At 60.4% G+C, this 13,683-nt stretch overlaps 1 protein-coding gene across 2 annotated transcripts; it reads right to left on the bottom strand.

Annotated features, from left to right (window-relative positions):
• Positions 1 to 2,326: 2,326 nt before the first annotated feature.
• On the bottom strand, positions 2,327 to 4,606 carry LOC116797920 (erythroblast NAD(P)(+)--arginine ADP-ribosyltransferase-like). 2 transcript variants are annotated; one of them, XM_032709891.1, is made up of 3 exons: positions 4,574 to 4,606; positions 3,493 to 4,316; positions 2,327 to 2,583 (listed from the first exon to the last, which is right to left on the bottom strand). In XM_032709891.1, exons 2-3 carry the CDS (start codon positions 4,232 to 4,234, stop codon positions 2,333 to 2,335), a joined length of 993 nt encoding a protein of 330 aa, XP_032565782.1. In that variant the 5' UTR covers positions 4,235 to 4,316; positions 4,574 to 4,606; the 3' UTR covers positions 2,327 to 2,332. The 2 variants fall into 2 exon arrangements, with proteins under 2 accessions (XP_032565782.1, XP_032565772.1); XM_032709881.1 differs by having other exon boundaries at positions 3,493 to 4,313; positions 4,523 to 4,600.
• Positions 4,607 to 13,683: the final 9,077 nt, after the last annotated feature.

Genomic DNA, 13,683 nt, shown 5'->3' with positions numbered 1-13,683 from the left:
TGTCTATAGAGCTGTATGTACAGGTGTGTCTGCAGTGTATGTACAGGTGTGTGTGCAGGTGTGTGTACAGTGTGTGTGCAGGTGTGTGTGCAGTGTCTATAGAGCTGTATGTACAGGTGTGTGTGCAGGTGTGTGCAGGTGTGTGTGCAGTGTATGTACAGGTGTATGTAGAGGTGTGTGTACCGTGTATGTACAAGGTATGTAGGTGTACGTACAGTGCATGTACAAGGCGTGTACAGGTTTCTACCCGTGAAGAATCCCCCTGAGCTCAGGGCAGGACTCCCGTCGGTGCCTTTGCACCTTCCCCCGGGGCGAAGGGCTGAGTCTCGAGGGCGCTGTGAGGCGGCCGTGCCGGCGGCTGCTCCCTCGGCACGGCCCGGGCCGGGCACGGAAGGGGAGAAGACGGACGGGAACGAATGGAAGCACCTCGGGGAAGGCACCCGGAGCCTCGTCTGCCGGGGGGGCGGCCCAGCGGGAGCGGCCGCTCGGCCCCGCCGCCCTCCCTCGCTCCTCTGGGGCCCGAAGGAGTTTTCCGTGCCGGGGAGATCAGCGGGTGTTCCCCGGGTTCTCCCTCTCGGCCGGGGCCGCTCGGCAGCGGGAGCGATGGGAGGCGGGGCAGCCGATGGCCAGGGAGCTGCTGCCTGGAGACGGAGGGCGTGAGGAAAAGGACCAAAAATTCCCCTCTTCTGTCTCAGTCCCCCGGTGCAGGTGATGGGACACAGCCGATGGCCAGGGAGCTGCTGCCTGGAGACGGAGGGCGTGAGGAAAAGGACCAAAAATTCCCCTTTTCTGTCTCAGTCCCCGGGTGCGGGTGATGGGACACAGCCGATGGCCGGGGAGCTGCTGCCTGGAGACGGAGGCTGTGAGGAAAAGGACCAAAAATTCCCCTTTTCTTTCTCAGTCCCCGGGTGTGGGTGATGGGACACAGCCGATGGCCAGGGAGCTGCTGCCTGGAGACGGAGGGCGTGAGGAAAAGGACCAAAAATTCCCCTTTTCTGTCTCAGTCCCCCGGAGTGGGTGATGGGACAGGGGAGAGCGAGCTGGAGAAGGCGAGCGGGCTCCCCAGGGCGGTGGTCACAGCACAAGCCTGTCACCGCTCAAGAGGCGTTTGGACGATCTCTCAGGCACGTGGTGTGACCCTCGGGGAGGGTCCAGTGCAGGGCCAAGGGTTGGGCTCGATGCTCCCTGTGGGTCCCTCCCAGCTCAGCATATTCTGTGATTCTGAGCAGGGGATCAGCCCAGGCTCCTGCCTTGGCCCTCCCAGTGCAGCAAACGGGAGAGTTCACCGGCTCTGAGGGGCCCCACTCTGAGGCAGATGCTGGGCACTGAGGTCCAGGAGAGCTCCAAGGGTCTCCCTCGGGATGGCTGTTTACAGGCTCACAAGAGACAGGACTTTATTGTTGTCATTTTCCATCCCGGCCACAGTTCAGGGCAGGAACTTTCTTTCAAAGCTAAATAACGAAAACGTTGTTGTTTTTCAGGCAGCAAAAGTCACTTCCCGAGGCTGTTTGTTAAAGCAGGAGTCGTTATCCAGCACGAGTTCCCGGGGAACTCGAGAGCAGCTCGGCACAGGGGCTGTTTGTCGAGGGCTGAGGAGCGTTTCTGAGCTCCCGGAGTGGCCGCGGGGGAGGGAGGGAGGCACCGCCGCACTTTTATTTCTGGGAAAACTCACGTTTCACTGAGGAAACTCTTTTCCTTTCCGATCAGGGCATTTTCCCCCTGTAACCCGCACATCCCCGCAGCTCCCGCGGAGTTGCGGGAGGGGAATTGTCCCGGGAAAAAGCGACGCCTCCCCCGGGGCAGTTCCCAGGTGGCAGCCCGGGCACAGCGCGGGCCGATCCCGCTGCGGAGCGTCCGCCCCATCCCGGCACCGGGGGGACCGGGAACGGCCGGGGGGGAGCGACAGGAAAGCACCGCCGGGCCCAGCCCTGCCACGGGCAGGGACACCTCCCACCAGCCCGGGTGGCTCCAAGCCCCGTCCAACCTGGCCTGGGACACTTCCAGGGATCCAGGAGCAGCCACAGCTGCTCTGGGCAACCTGTGCCAGGCCCTACCAACCCTCCCAGGGAAGGATTCCTTCCCAATATCCCACCTAACCCTGTCCTCTGGCAGGGGGAAGCCATTCCCCCCGTCCTGTCACTCCAGGCCCTTGCCCAAGTTGCCAGAGCAGGATCGGGTGGGTTAAAGGAAGAAGGAAACTCGGGGGTTGTGCCAAAGCCACTTTAATAATTGTAAAGCAAAGTTAAAATACTGGAAGGGAGAAAAAAAGCCCCAAAGAGAAGCAAATCCCCCCCGTGCCCCCCTCAGCTGCCCCCAACCCCCCAGCCATGGCTCAGGGAGGGCGTCCCCTGGGCTTGTCCAGTGTCCCCCTGCAGCGGGGGGTCCCCGTGCCCCCCGGCCCGTCCTGCCGTCCTGGTGACACCGGTGGCTCCGTTCCTGAGCCCTCGGCTGGGCCGGGCACGGTGGCAGAGGTGACAGCGGTGTCCTCGTGGCTCAGGGGGTGCCGATGGCCACTGCCAGGGCCAGCATTGCCAGGAGGAGCCCCCCGAGGTGTGGGGGGTCCCTTTGGCCACTGCTGCTGACTGGGGGGGCAGGAGAAAGGGGGTCAGGGGGAGCTGTCAGGGGGCTCAGGGGGAGTCAGGGGGGATCCGGAGGATCCAAGGGCAGGTTGGGGCAGTTGGAGGGTTTCCCACCAGACCCGGTTGTCCTGCAGCAAGTCCTGCCCTGACATGTTGTGTTGTGTCAGCCCAGCCCAGTCCATCCCATCCCATCCCATCCCTGTTCTCTCCATCCCATCCCATCCCATCCCATCCCATCCCATCCCATCCCATCCCATCCCATCCCATCCCATCCCATCCCATCCCCTCCCATCCATCCCATCCCATCCCATCCCATCCATCCCTCCCCATTCCCATCCATCCCATCCCATCCCATCCCATCCCATCCCATCCCATCCCATCCTATCCCACCCCATCCCATCCCATCCCATCCCATCCCATCCCATCCCATCCCATCCCATCCATCCCATCCCATCCCATCCCATCCCATCCCATCCCATCCTATCCCATCCCATCCCATCCCATCCCATCCCATCCCATCCCATCCCATCCATCCCATCCCATCCCATCCCATCCCATCCCATCCCATCCCATCCCATCCCATCCCATCCCATCCCATCCCATCCCATCCATCCCATCCCATCCCATCCCATCCCATCCCATCCCATCCATCCCATCCCATCCCATCCCATCCCATCCCATCCCATCCCATCCCATCCCATCCATCCCATCCCATCCCATCCCATCCCATCCCATCCCATCCCATCCCATCCCATCCCATCCCATCCCAGGGGAGCAGCTGGAGCTGTGTGATGCCCAAAGCCCCCCCACCCCCATCCCCTGCCCCACCACCATCACCCCTCTCCCAGCAGAGCCGGTGCCACCCCCACCCTGTCCCCACAGCCCACCACGAGTGTCCCCAGCCCGGGGCTGTCACCTGAGGCGTAGACACAGTTGTGTTTGCTGTGCACGCCGAGGGAGCGGAGCAGGATGTGGGGTTTGTCCCCTCGCCGGGTGACACTGGTGACGCTGAAGGTCTCGAAGGGCGGGATGAGGACTTCCTCCCGCTCGGGGTGGTCGGAGAATTCCCGGATCCTGGCGCCGTGGCAGGTGTCCAGCTCCAAGAGGGTGTCGGTGCCCAACCCCTCGGCCACAGTTTGGTTGAGGGAGGAGGAGGCGAAGTGGCCGAAGCGGACGACGTCCCCGGGCTGGGCAGTGAAGTGGACACAGTCCACACCCCGGAACACGTGGAGGCAGCGGGGGTGGCTCGGGGCATCGTGCAGGTCCTCCAGGGCCGTGGTCAGCAGGAAATGCAGCACCTTGAAGTCAAATCTCTCCAGATATTCCCGGGGGGAGCTCCCGGCCCTGGGCACCGCCCTGTTGAGCTGCTCGTAGAGCTCCGTGCGCTGCGCGAACGCCCGGAGGGCGATGCCCTGGTCCTGCCGCAGGAGGGACCCCCGGGATCTCCCCCAGCCGGCAGCGGCCTCGGCCCAGGCTCTGGCGTAAACCCCGTTGGTGGCGAACTCGGAGCGGTTCAGCTTCGGCAGCGCCTTCAGCATCTCGTCCCGGCAGCCCCAGTACTGGTCGTCGAAGGCGTCGGGGGCCACGTCCAGGGACAGCTCCTTGATGCCAGTGGCCGAGGGCACGGCCAGCAGCACCAGCAGCAGGAGCTCCATGGTGGGCAGAGACTCTCCAGGGACCCCCCAGGCACTGTGGGGACGCAGGCAGGGCCGCGGCCGCTTCCTCTGGGAGGGACTGGGGAGGTGGGGAGGGGGAGCGGGGTCAGCCCGGGGAGAGGGGGACACCCCCGGCCGCACCCCCGGCCAGGAGCCCCCCGGCCACGTCCCAGCACTGCCCCGACCCCCACCCCGGTCCCACGGGCCGTCGCCCCCCGTGCCCAGCACCCCGGCCCCGGTCCCCGCAGCCCCACGGCGTCACCCCGGGAGCCCGGCCCCAAGTGTTACCTGTGCCCTGCGCTGGGTGTGGGGTCTGGGTGCTGCTCCCGGCCCCCACTGAGCTCCTGCAGAGGGGACACGGGGCTGCTCCGGCTTTTTTATAGCTGGGATGGTTGGGCCTGGGTCCAGATTTTCTCCCAGGAGCCCCCTGATAAACCCCCTCTGCTCCCACCCAGCTGTGGGGGGCTGAGATAATTCAGCGAAACCAAAAGCGAAAGCTGAAAGTCGCAGGAGCAAAGGGGGAAAAACAACCCCAGGATTTGATTCTCTGCTCCCATCCCGCGGGAGATGAGCGGCTGCAAACCAGGGAGGGGGGCTCGGGCCTCGGAGTGGCTGCTCCAAAAGACAAAGGCTGTAAATGAGGGGCCCAGGGAGCTGGGGGGGCTCAGCCTGGGGAAAAGGGGCTCGGGGGGCACCTCCTGGCTCTCTGCAGGCCCCCGACAGGAGGGGGAGCCGGGGGGGGGGGGGTCTGTGTCCCCCCAGTCCCCCCTTGCTCCCACCCAGGAGCAGTTGTCACAGGTGAGGTCCCCACAGGGGACGTCGAAGGCCACCAGGTCCCCTCCTGCTCCTGCTCCTGCTCCTGCCGGAACTCCCAGAGCCACCGGAGCAGCAGGGTCAGCTGCACATCACGGATGGTGGCACGGCCTGGAACAGGGACACACGGACATGGACACACGGACATGGGGACACACAGACACTGACACGGTGTCACCACCCAGCCCAGCACTGCCGGGACCTCCGGAGCCAGCAGAGCACCAGGGGCAGGGGCAGGGACACACGGACATGGACACACGGACATGGACACAGGGAGACAGGGACACACGGACATGGACACACGGACATGGACACACGGACATGGGCACAGGGAGACAGGGACACACGGACATGGACACATGGACATGGGCACAGGGAGACAGGGACACACGGACATGGACACATGGACACACGGACATGGACATGGACACATGGACACACGGACATGGACACATGGACATGGACACACGGACATGGGCACAGGGACAGGGACACACGGACATGGACACAGGGGGACAGGGACACATGGACATGGACACAGGGGGACAGGGACACACGGACATGGACACATGGACATGGGCACAGGGAGACAGGGACACACGGACATGGACACATGGACACACGGACATGGACATGGACACATGGACACACGGACATGGACACATGGACATGGACACACGGACATGGGCACAGGGACAGGGACACACGGACATGGACACAGGGGGACAGGGACACATGGACATGGACACATGGACATGGGCACAGCGGGACAGGGACACACGGACATGGGCACAGGGAGACAGGGACACATGGACATGGACACAGGGACAGGGACACACGGACATGGGCACACAGACATGGGGACACACAGACACAGACACATGGACACACGTGGACACAGGGACACAGGGACACAGGGACACACGGACATGGGCACACAGACATGGGGACACACAGACACAGACACATGGACACACGTGGACACAGGGACACACGTGGGGCACACAGATACATCAACACAGGGACACACAGACACGGGAACACAGGGACACACGGACACAGGGGGACATGGGAACACAGGGACATACATGGGGCACACATGGACACACAGATACATCAACACAGGGACACACGGACACACAGACAGGGGAAACAAGGACACAGGGACACAGGGACATGGACGGGGGACAAGGGAACACAGAGACACGTGGACATAGGGGCATATGGACAAAGGGACAAATGGACAGGGGGACACATGGACACGGGGAACACATGGACAAAAGTGGACATGGGAACACAGGGACACAGAGACACAGGGACACAGGGACACAGGGACACAGGGACATGGGGACACAGGGACACTGGGACACTGGGACACAGAGACACAGGGACACAGGGACACAGGGACACAGACACAGGGACACGGGGACACAGGGACACACAGGGACACAGGGACACACGGACACATGGGAACATGGACACATGGGAACATGGGGACACAGGGACACATGGACACTGGGACACAGGGACACAGGGACACTGGGACACAGGGACACAGGGACACGGGGACACAGGGACACACAGGGACACACGGACACAGGGACACAGGGACACATGGGAACATGGGGACACAGGGACACACAGGGACACAGGGACACACGGACACATGGGAACATGGACACATGGGAACATGTGGACACAGGGACACATGGACACGGGGACACAGGGACACGGGGACACAGGGACACACGGACATGGACACATGGACATGGGGACACACAGACACGGACACACGGACACAGGGGGACATGGGAACATGTGGACACAGGGACACAGGGACACATGGACACAGGGACACACAGACACAGGGACACACGGACACGGGGACACACGGACACAGGGACACACAGGGACACAGGGACACACAGACACAGGGACACAGACACAGGAACATGGGAACACAAGGACACAGGGACACATGGATAAAAGTGGACATGGGAACACAGGGACACAGGGACACAGGGACACAGGGACACATGGACACAGGGACACAGGGACACAGGGACACATGGGAACACAGAGACACACGGACACAGGGGGACATGGGAACACAGGGACACACAGAGACGGGAACACCCGGACACACGGACACACATGGACACAGGGACACACAGACACAGGGACACACAGACACAGGGACACAGGGGACAAAAGGACACAGGGGGACATGGGAACACAGGGACATACATGGGGCACACATGGACACACAGATACATCAACACAGGGACACACGGACACAGGGACATGGGAACACAGGGACACACGGACATGGGGACACACAGACACATCAACACAGGGACACACGGACACAGGGACATGGGAACACAGGGACACACGGACATGGGGACACACAGATACAGACACATGGACACAGGGGGACATGGGAACACATGGACACAGGGACACACGTGGGGCACACAGATACATCAACACGGGGACACACAGACACGGGAACACCTGGACACACGGACACAGGGGGACATGGGAACACAGGGACACACGGACACACATGGACACAGAGACACATGGACACAGGGGGACATGAGAACACAGGGACATACATGGGGCACACACGGACACACAGATACATCAACACAGGGACACATGGGAACACAGAGACACACGGACATAGGGACACAGGGACACGGGGACATAAGGACACAGGGACACATGGGAACACAGAGACACATGGACACAGGGGACATGGGAACACAGGGACACATGGGAACACGGGGACACAGGGACACAGGGACATATGGACACATGGGAACACACGGACACAGGGACACACAGACACATGGACACATGGGAACACACGGACACAGGGACACACGGACACAGGGACACACAGACACAGGGACACAGGGACACACGGACACAGGGACACACAGACACAGGGACACGGGGACACAGGGACACAGGGACATGGGGACACAGGGACACAGGGACACAGGGGAACACAGGGACACAGGGACACAAGGACACAGGGACACAGGGGAACATGTGGACACAGGGACACATGGACACGGGGACACAGGGACACATGGACACATGGGAACACACGGACACGGGAACACACGGACACAGGGACACACGGACACAGGGACATGGGAACACAAGGACACAGGGACACACGGACACAGGGACACAAGGACATGGGGACACAAGGACATGGGGACACACGGACACAGGGACAGGGGAACACAGGGACACACGGACACAGGGACATAGGGACACATGGGAACACGTGGACACAGGGACACACGGACACAGGGACACACGGACACAGGGACACGGGGACATGGGGACACGGGGACACATGGGAACACAGAGACACACGGACACAGGGGGACATGGGAACACAGGGACACACAGACACATGGACACAGAGACACATGGACACAGGGGGACATGGGAACACAGGGACACACAGAGACAGGAACACCCGGACACACGGACACACATGGACACAGGGACACACAGACACGGGGACACAGGGGACAAAAGGACACAGGGGGACATGGGAACACAGGGACATACATGGGGCACACATGGACACACAGATACATCAACACAGGGACACACGGACACAGGGGGACATGGGAACACAGGGACACACGGACATGGGGACACACAGACACAGACACAGGGACACAGGGGGACATGGGAACACAGGGACACATGGACATGGGGACACACAGACACAGACACATGGACACAGGGGGACATGGGAACACAGGGACACAGGGACACACGTGGGGCACACAGATACAACAACACAGGGACACACAGACATGGGAACACCCGGACACACAGACACAGAGGGACATGGGAACACAGGGACACACGGACACACAGGGACACATGGACACAGGGACATGGGAACACAGGGACATACATGGGGCACACATGGACACACAGATACATCAACACAGGCACACACGGACAGGGGACACAGGGACACAGGGACACACGGACAAGGGGACACGGGGACACACGGACACAGGGACATGGGAACACAGGGACACAGGAACACACAATGACACAGGGACACATGGACACATGGGAACACGTGGACACAGGGACACACGGACACATGGGAACATGTGGACACAGGGACACATGGACACGGGGACACAGGGACACATGGACACATGGGAACACATGGACACAGGGACACATGGACACAGGGACACAAGGACATGGGGACACACGGACACAGGGACAGGGGAACACAGGGACACAGGGACATAGGGACACATGGGAACACGTGGACACAGGGACACACGGACACAGGGACACGGGGACATGGGGACACGGGGACACAGGGACATGGGAACACAGGGACACACGGACACAGGGACAAGGGGACATGGGGACACAGGGACACAGGGACATGGGGACAAATGGGAACACACGGACACAGGGACACGGGGACATGGGGACACGGGGACATGGGAACACAGGGACACAGTGACATGGGGACACAGGGACACACAGACATGGGGACACACGGGCACACACGTGTCACCTCAGCAGGTCCCTGTCACCCCCCTCCCCCCCGTGGGTCCCTGTCACCAACCCTCCAGGTCACGGAAATAAATCCCCCAAGTTTCCAACCCCTCTTCCCACCGGGTTTGGGGGGGCCTTGGTTCTGCCCCCCTGCTTTGACTTTGGGGTTCAGTGACACCCCCCCGGGGTCTGCCGGGTTTGGGCGTCCCGGGACATCCACAGACAATTCCCAGGGAACATCCACAGACAATTCCCAGGGAACATCCAGAGCCCATTCCCAGGGAACACCCACAGCCCATTCCCAGGGAACACCCACAGCCCATTCCCAGGGAACACCCACAGCCCATTCCCAGGAACACCCACAGCCCAGGGAACACCCAGAGCCCATTCCCAGGGAACATCCCCCTTTCCATTCCCAGGGAACACCCACAGCCCATTCCCAGGAACACCCACAGCCCATTCCCAGGAATATCCACAGCCCATTCCCAGGAACATCCACATCCCATTCCCAGGAACACCCACAGCCCAGGGAACACCCACAGCCCATTCCCAGGGAACACCCCCCTTTCCATTCCCAGGGAACACCCACAGCCCATTCCCAGGAACACCCACAGCCCATTCCCAGGGAACACCCACAGCCCATTCCCAGGAACACACCCAGCCCATTCCCAGGGAACACCCACAGCCCAGGGAACACCCAGAGCCCATTCCCAGGGAACACCCACAGCCCATTCCCAGGGAACACCCCCCTTTCCATTCCCAGGGAACACCCACAGCCCATTCCCAGGAACACCCACAGCCCAGGGAACACCCAGAGCCCATTCCCAGGAACACCCCCAGCCCATTCCCAGGGAACACCCCCAGCCCATTCCCAGGAACACCCACAGCCCATTCCCAGGGAACACCCACAGCCCATTCCCAGGGAACACCCACAGCCCATTCCCAGGAACACCCACAGCCCATTCCCAGGGAACACCCACAGCCCATTCCCAGGGAACACCCACAGCCCATTCCCAGGAACACCCACAGCCCATTCCCAGGAACACCCACAACCCATTCCCAGGAACACCCACAGCCCATTCCCAGGGAACACCCACAGCCCATTCCCAGGGAACACCCACAGCCCATTCCCAGGAACACCCACAGCCCATTCCCAGGAACACCCACAGCCCATTCCCAGGGAACACCCACAGCCCATTCCCAGGAACACCCACAGCCCATTCCCAGGGAACACCCACAGCCCAGGGAACACCCACAGCCCATTCCCAGGAACACACTCAGCCCATTCCCAGGAACACACCCAGCCCATTCCCAGGAACATCCAGAGCCCATTCCTAGGGAACACCCACAGCCCATTCCCAGGAACACCCACAGCCCATTCCTAGGGAACACCCACAGCCCATTCCCAGGAACACCCACAGCCCATTCCCAGGAACATCCAGAGCCCATTCCCAGGGAACACCCACAGCCCATTCCCAGGAACATCCACAGTCCAGGGAACACCCACAGCCCAGGGAACATCCAGAGCCCATTCCCAGGGAACACCCACAGACCATTCCCAGGGAACATCCACAGCCCAGGGAACACCCACAGCCCATTCCCAGGGAACATCCCCCTTTCCATTCCCAGGAACACCCACAGCCCATTCCCAGGGAACATCCACAGCCCAGGGAACACCCACAGCCCATTCCCAGGGAACACCCACAGCCCATTCCCAGGGAACATCCCCCTTTCCATTCCCAGGGAACACCCACAGCCCCTTCCCAGGGAACACCCCCCTTTCCTGCCCCAGCCGGGATTTCCCCTCCCGACGGTTCAGGTGATGTAAAAACCTCCCAGATCCTCAGTCCCAGGGCTCGGAACTTTTATTTTCCCTCCCCTGGGAAGAGTTTCGTTCCTCTCATTTGCTCGGAGCATCCCTCCCTCCTCAGGGCCGGTCTGGCCCTTACAGAAACTGCTGCATCCACCACTTTGTCCCAGTTTCACATTCAGGGGTTGGGGGGACAGAGCTCACTCGGGGTGGGGGGCACTTGGTGGCCTCCAGGGGTGGTTTGGGGAACCCCCCCTTTCCCAAATTAGCGTTTTACGGTCGCGAGCCTCTGAAAAAAAAACCCCAATTTCTTCTCCCTGAGCCCACTCCAGCTCCGTGGTCTGGCTCGGATTCACCTTCTTATCAGCGCTGCCCAGGCCCAGCCTTTATTCCCCAGGCCCAGATATCCCCTTGCACACACGAATTAATCAGATGGGTGAACCCAGGACCGAGCCCTGTTTGTTGAGGCTGAAGGAACTCACGAGCCTCAAACGCTGTTTGTCGCAACCAAAGATTTTCCAGCACTTCCCCTCCTTTGAGGCTTCCGAGAGTCTTTCCTGGAGGCCCCGTTTTCCCCCCCTTTTGTCCTCCCTTTCCCTCTAAAATCCCGTCTGCAGCCGCAGTCCCACAGTGCAGCCTCAGGAGTCACCCTCCTCACCCCGTGACTCCTGGGACACCCTGACAGAGGGCTGGGAACGGGGACCAGCTTTTCCAGCGGCTCCTGAACTCCCCGGGAAGTTTTGAAGCAGGAGGCCGGGCCCAAAGGAGTTAACCAAGAAATTTGGGGCTGCTAACAAGCTGCCAACATCCCAAACGATCTGCGCTCCTTCTGTTCTGCTTCCTGGGAATGGTACAGGAACAACAAAGCTTCAGGGAATGGTACAGGAACATGTCACAAGCCTAGAAGCAATGAATTAGAAATATAACAGGATCAGGCAGACATTTGAATAGGAGAAACAGGCCTGGAGCCAGGGCTTCTTCCAGGCTTCAGTGAGCGGGTCAAGAACAATGGAAGAGAAGGAAGGTCAGGCTGAGGAAGATGAGTTGAAGCCCCCAGACCCATGGAGGAAGAGTGGAAGTACCCTGAGGATTGAGGGCCAGGAGAAGCACTGCCCCAAGCCCCGCCTGAGCTCCACCTGTACTCCGCCTGTTATTAATGTGCATAGATAGATGTTGTAATCACCTGAATATGCATTTGATCACAGCTGAAGATTGTATAAAGATGCTGATTCTGTGTGAAGCCTTCGAGCAAGTTCGTCCAGCGCGAGCTGGCCTCGCTCCCAACGCTGGATAAACAAATACCTGGCTGCTTAGAGATAAAAAAAAGTCTCTGAGCAGTTTCTCAGACCGATTTTTCGGATTCACTGTTTGGGTGTAACCCAGACCTGTGTATTCCAGAGCCCTCCATGCCATTGCCCAGAAACTGTTGTCAACAGACCATTTACACCCTCTGCCCAGAGCAGCCCTGACTCCTCAGGCTACAAACCGGGTGTTAAGAGGCCTGTGAGACAGGAGGAGGTCTCCCTGCTCCTACTGAGCATTCCTGCCTGAACTGGAGGATAGATAATCTTGGAGTCTTGGAATTTTTTTTACCGCTCGTGGGATCCAGAGGGAGACTGCAGATCACTGCTCTCAACCAGACTGTGACCACCACTCTCAAACAGACTGCAGATCACTGCTCTCAACCAGACTGTGACCACCACCCTCGACTGGACTGTGACCACCACCCTCGACTGGACTGCGACCACCACCCTCGACCAGACTGTGACCACCATTCTCAACCAGACTGAGACCACCACCCTTGACTGGACTGCAACCACCACCCTCGACCAGACTGCACCACCACTCTCAACCAGACTGAGACCACCACCCTTGACTGGACTGCAACCACCACTCTTGACCAGACTGCACCACCACTCTCAGACTGCAGATCACTGCTCTCAACCAGACTGTGACCACCACCCTCGACTGGACTGCAATCATCACTCTTGACCAGACTGTGACCACCACTCTCAACCAAACTGCAACCACCACTCTCAACCAGACTGAGACCACCACCCTCGACTGGACTGCGACCACCACCCTCGACCAGACTGTGACCACCACTCCCACCAACAGGTTTTTCCCCCTCTCCCTTTCCTTTGGACTCAGGGGGTGCCCAACAAACCCCACTCCGTTCATGCCCCAGGGTGCCGGGTTATACCTTTGGGTTTGGTGGGTTCAAACCTGTTGTTTCTCTGTATAATCGTACTTA

The sequence above is a fragment of the Chiroxiphia lanceolata genome, chromosome 1 (assembly GCF_009829145.1).
Source record: "Chiroxiphia lanceolata isolate bChiLan1 chromosome 1, bChiLan1.pri, whole genome shotgun sequence".
NCBI lineage: Eukaryota > Metazoa > Chordata > Aves > Passeriformes > Pipridae > Chiroxiphia > Chiroxiphia lanceolata.
This window is presented reverse-complemented; position numbering and strand designations above follow the sequence as displayed.

What these genes read in the sequence shown, in the direction of transcription:
- LOC116797920 (XM_032709891.1), bottom strand. Translation starts at nt 4,234, where the DNA reads ATGGAGCTCCTGCTGCTGGTGCTGCTGGCCGTGCCCTCGGCCACTGGC. An exon ending in CTGTGTCTACGCCTCAGGTG is followed by an intron (nt 2,584 to 3,492) that starts ACAGCCCCGGGC and finishes CCTGCCCCCCCA; the next exon opens with GTCAGCAGCAGTGGCCAAAG.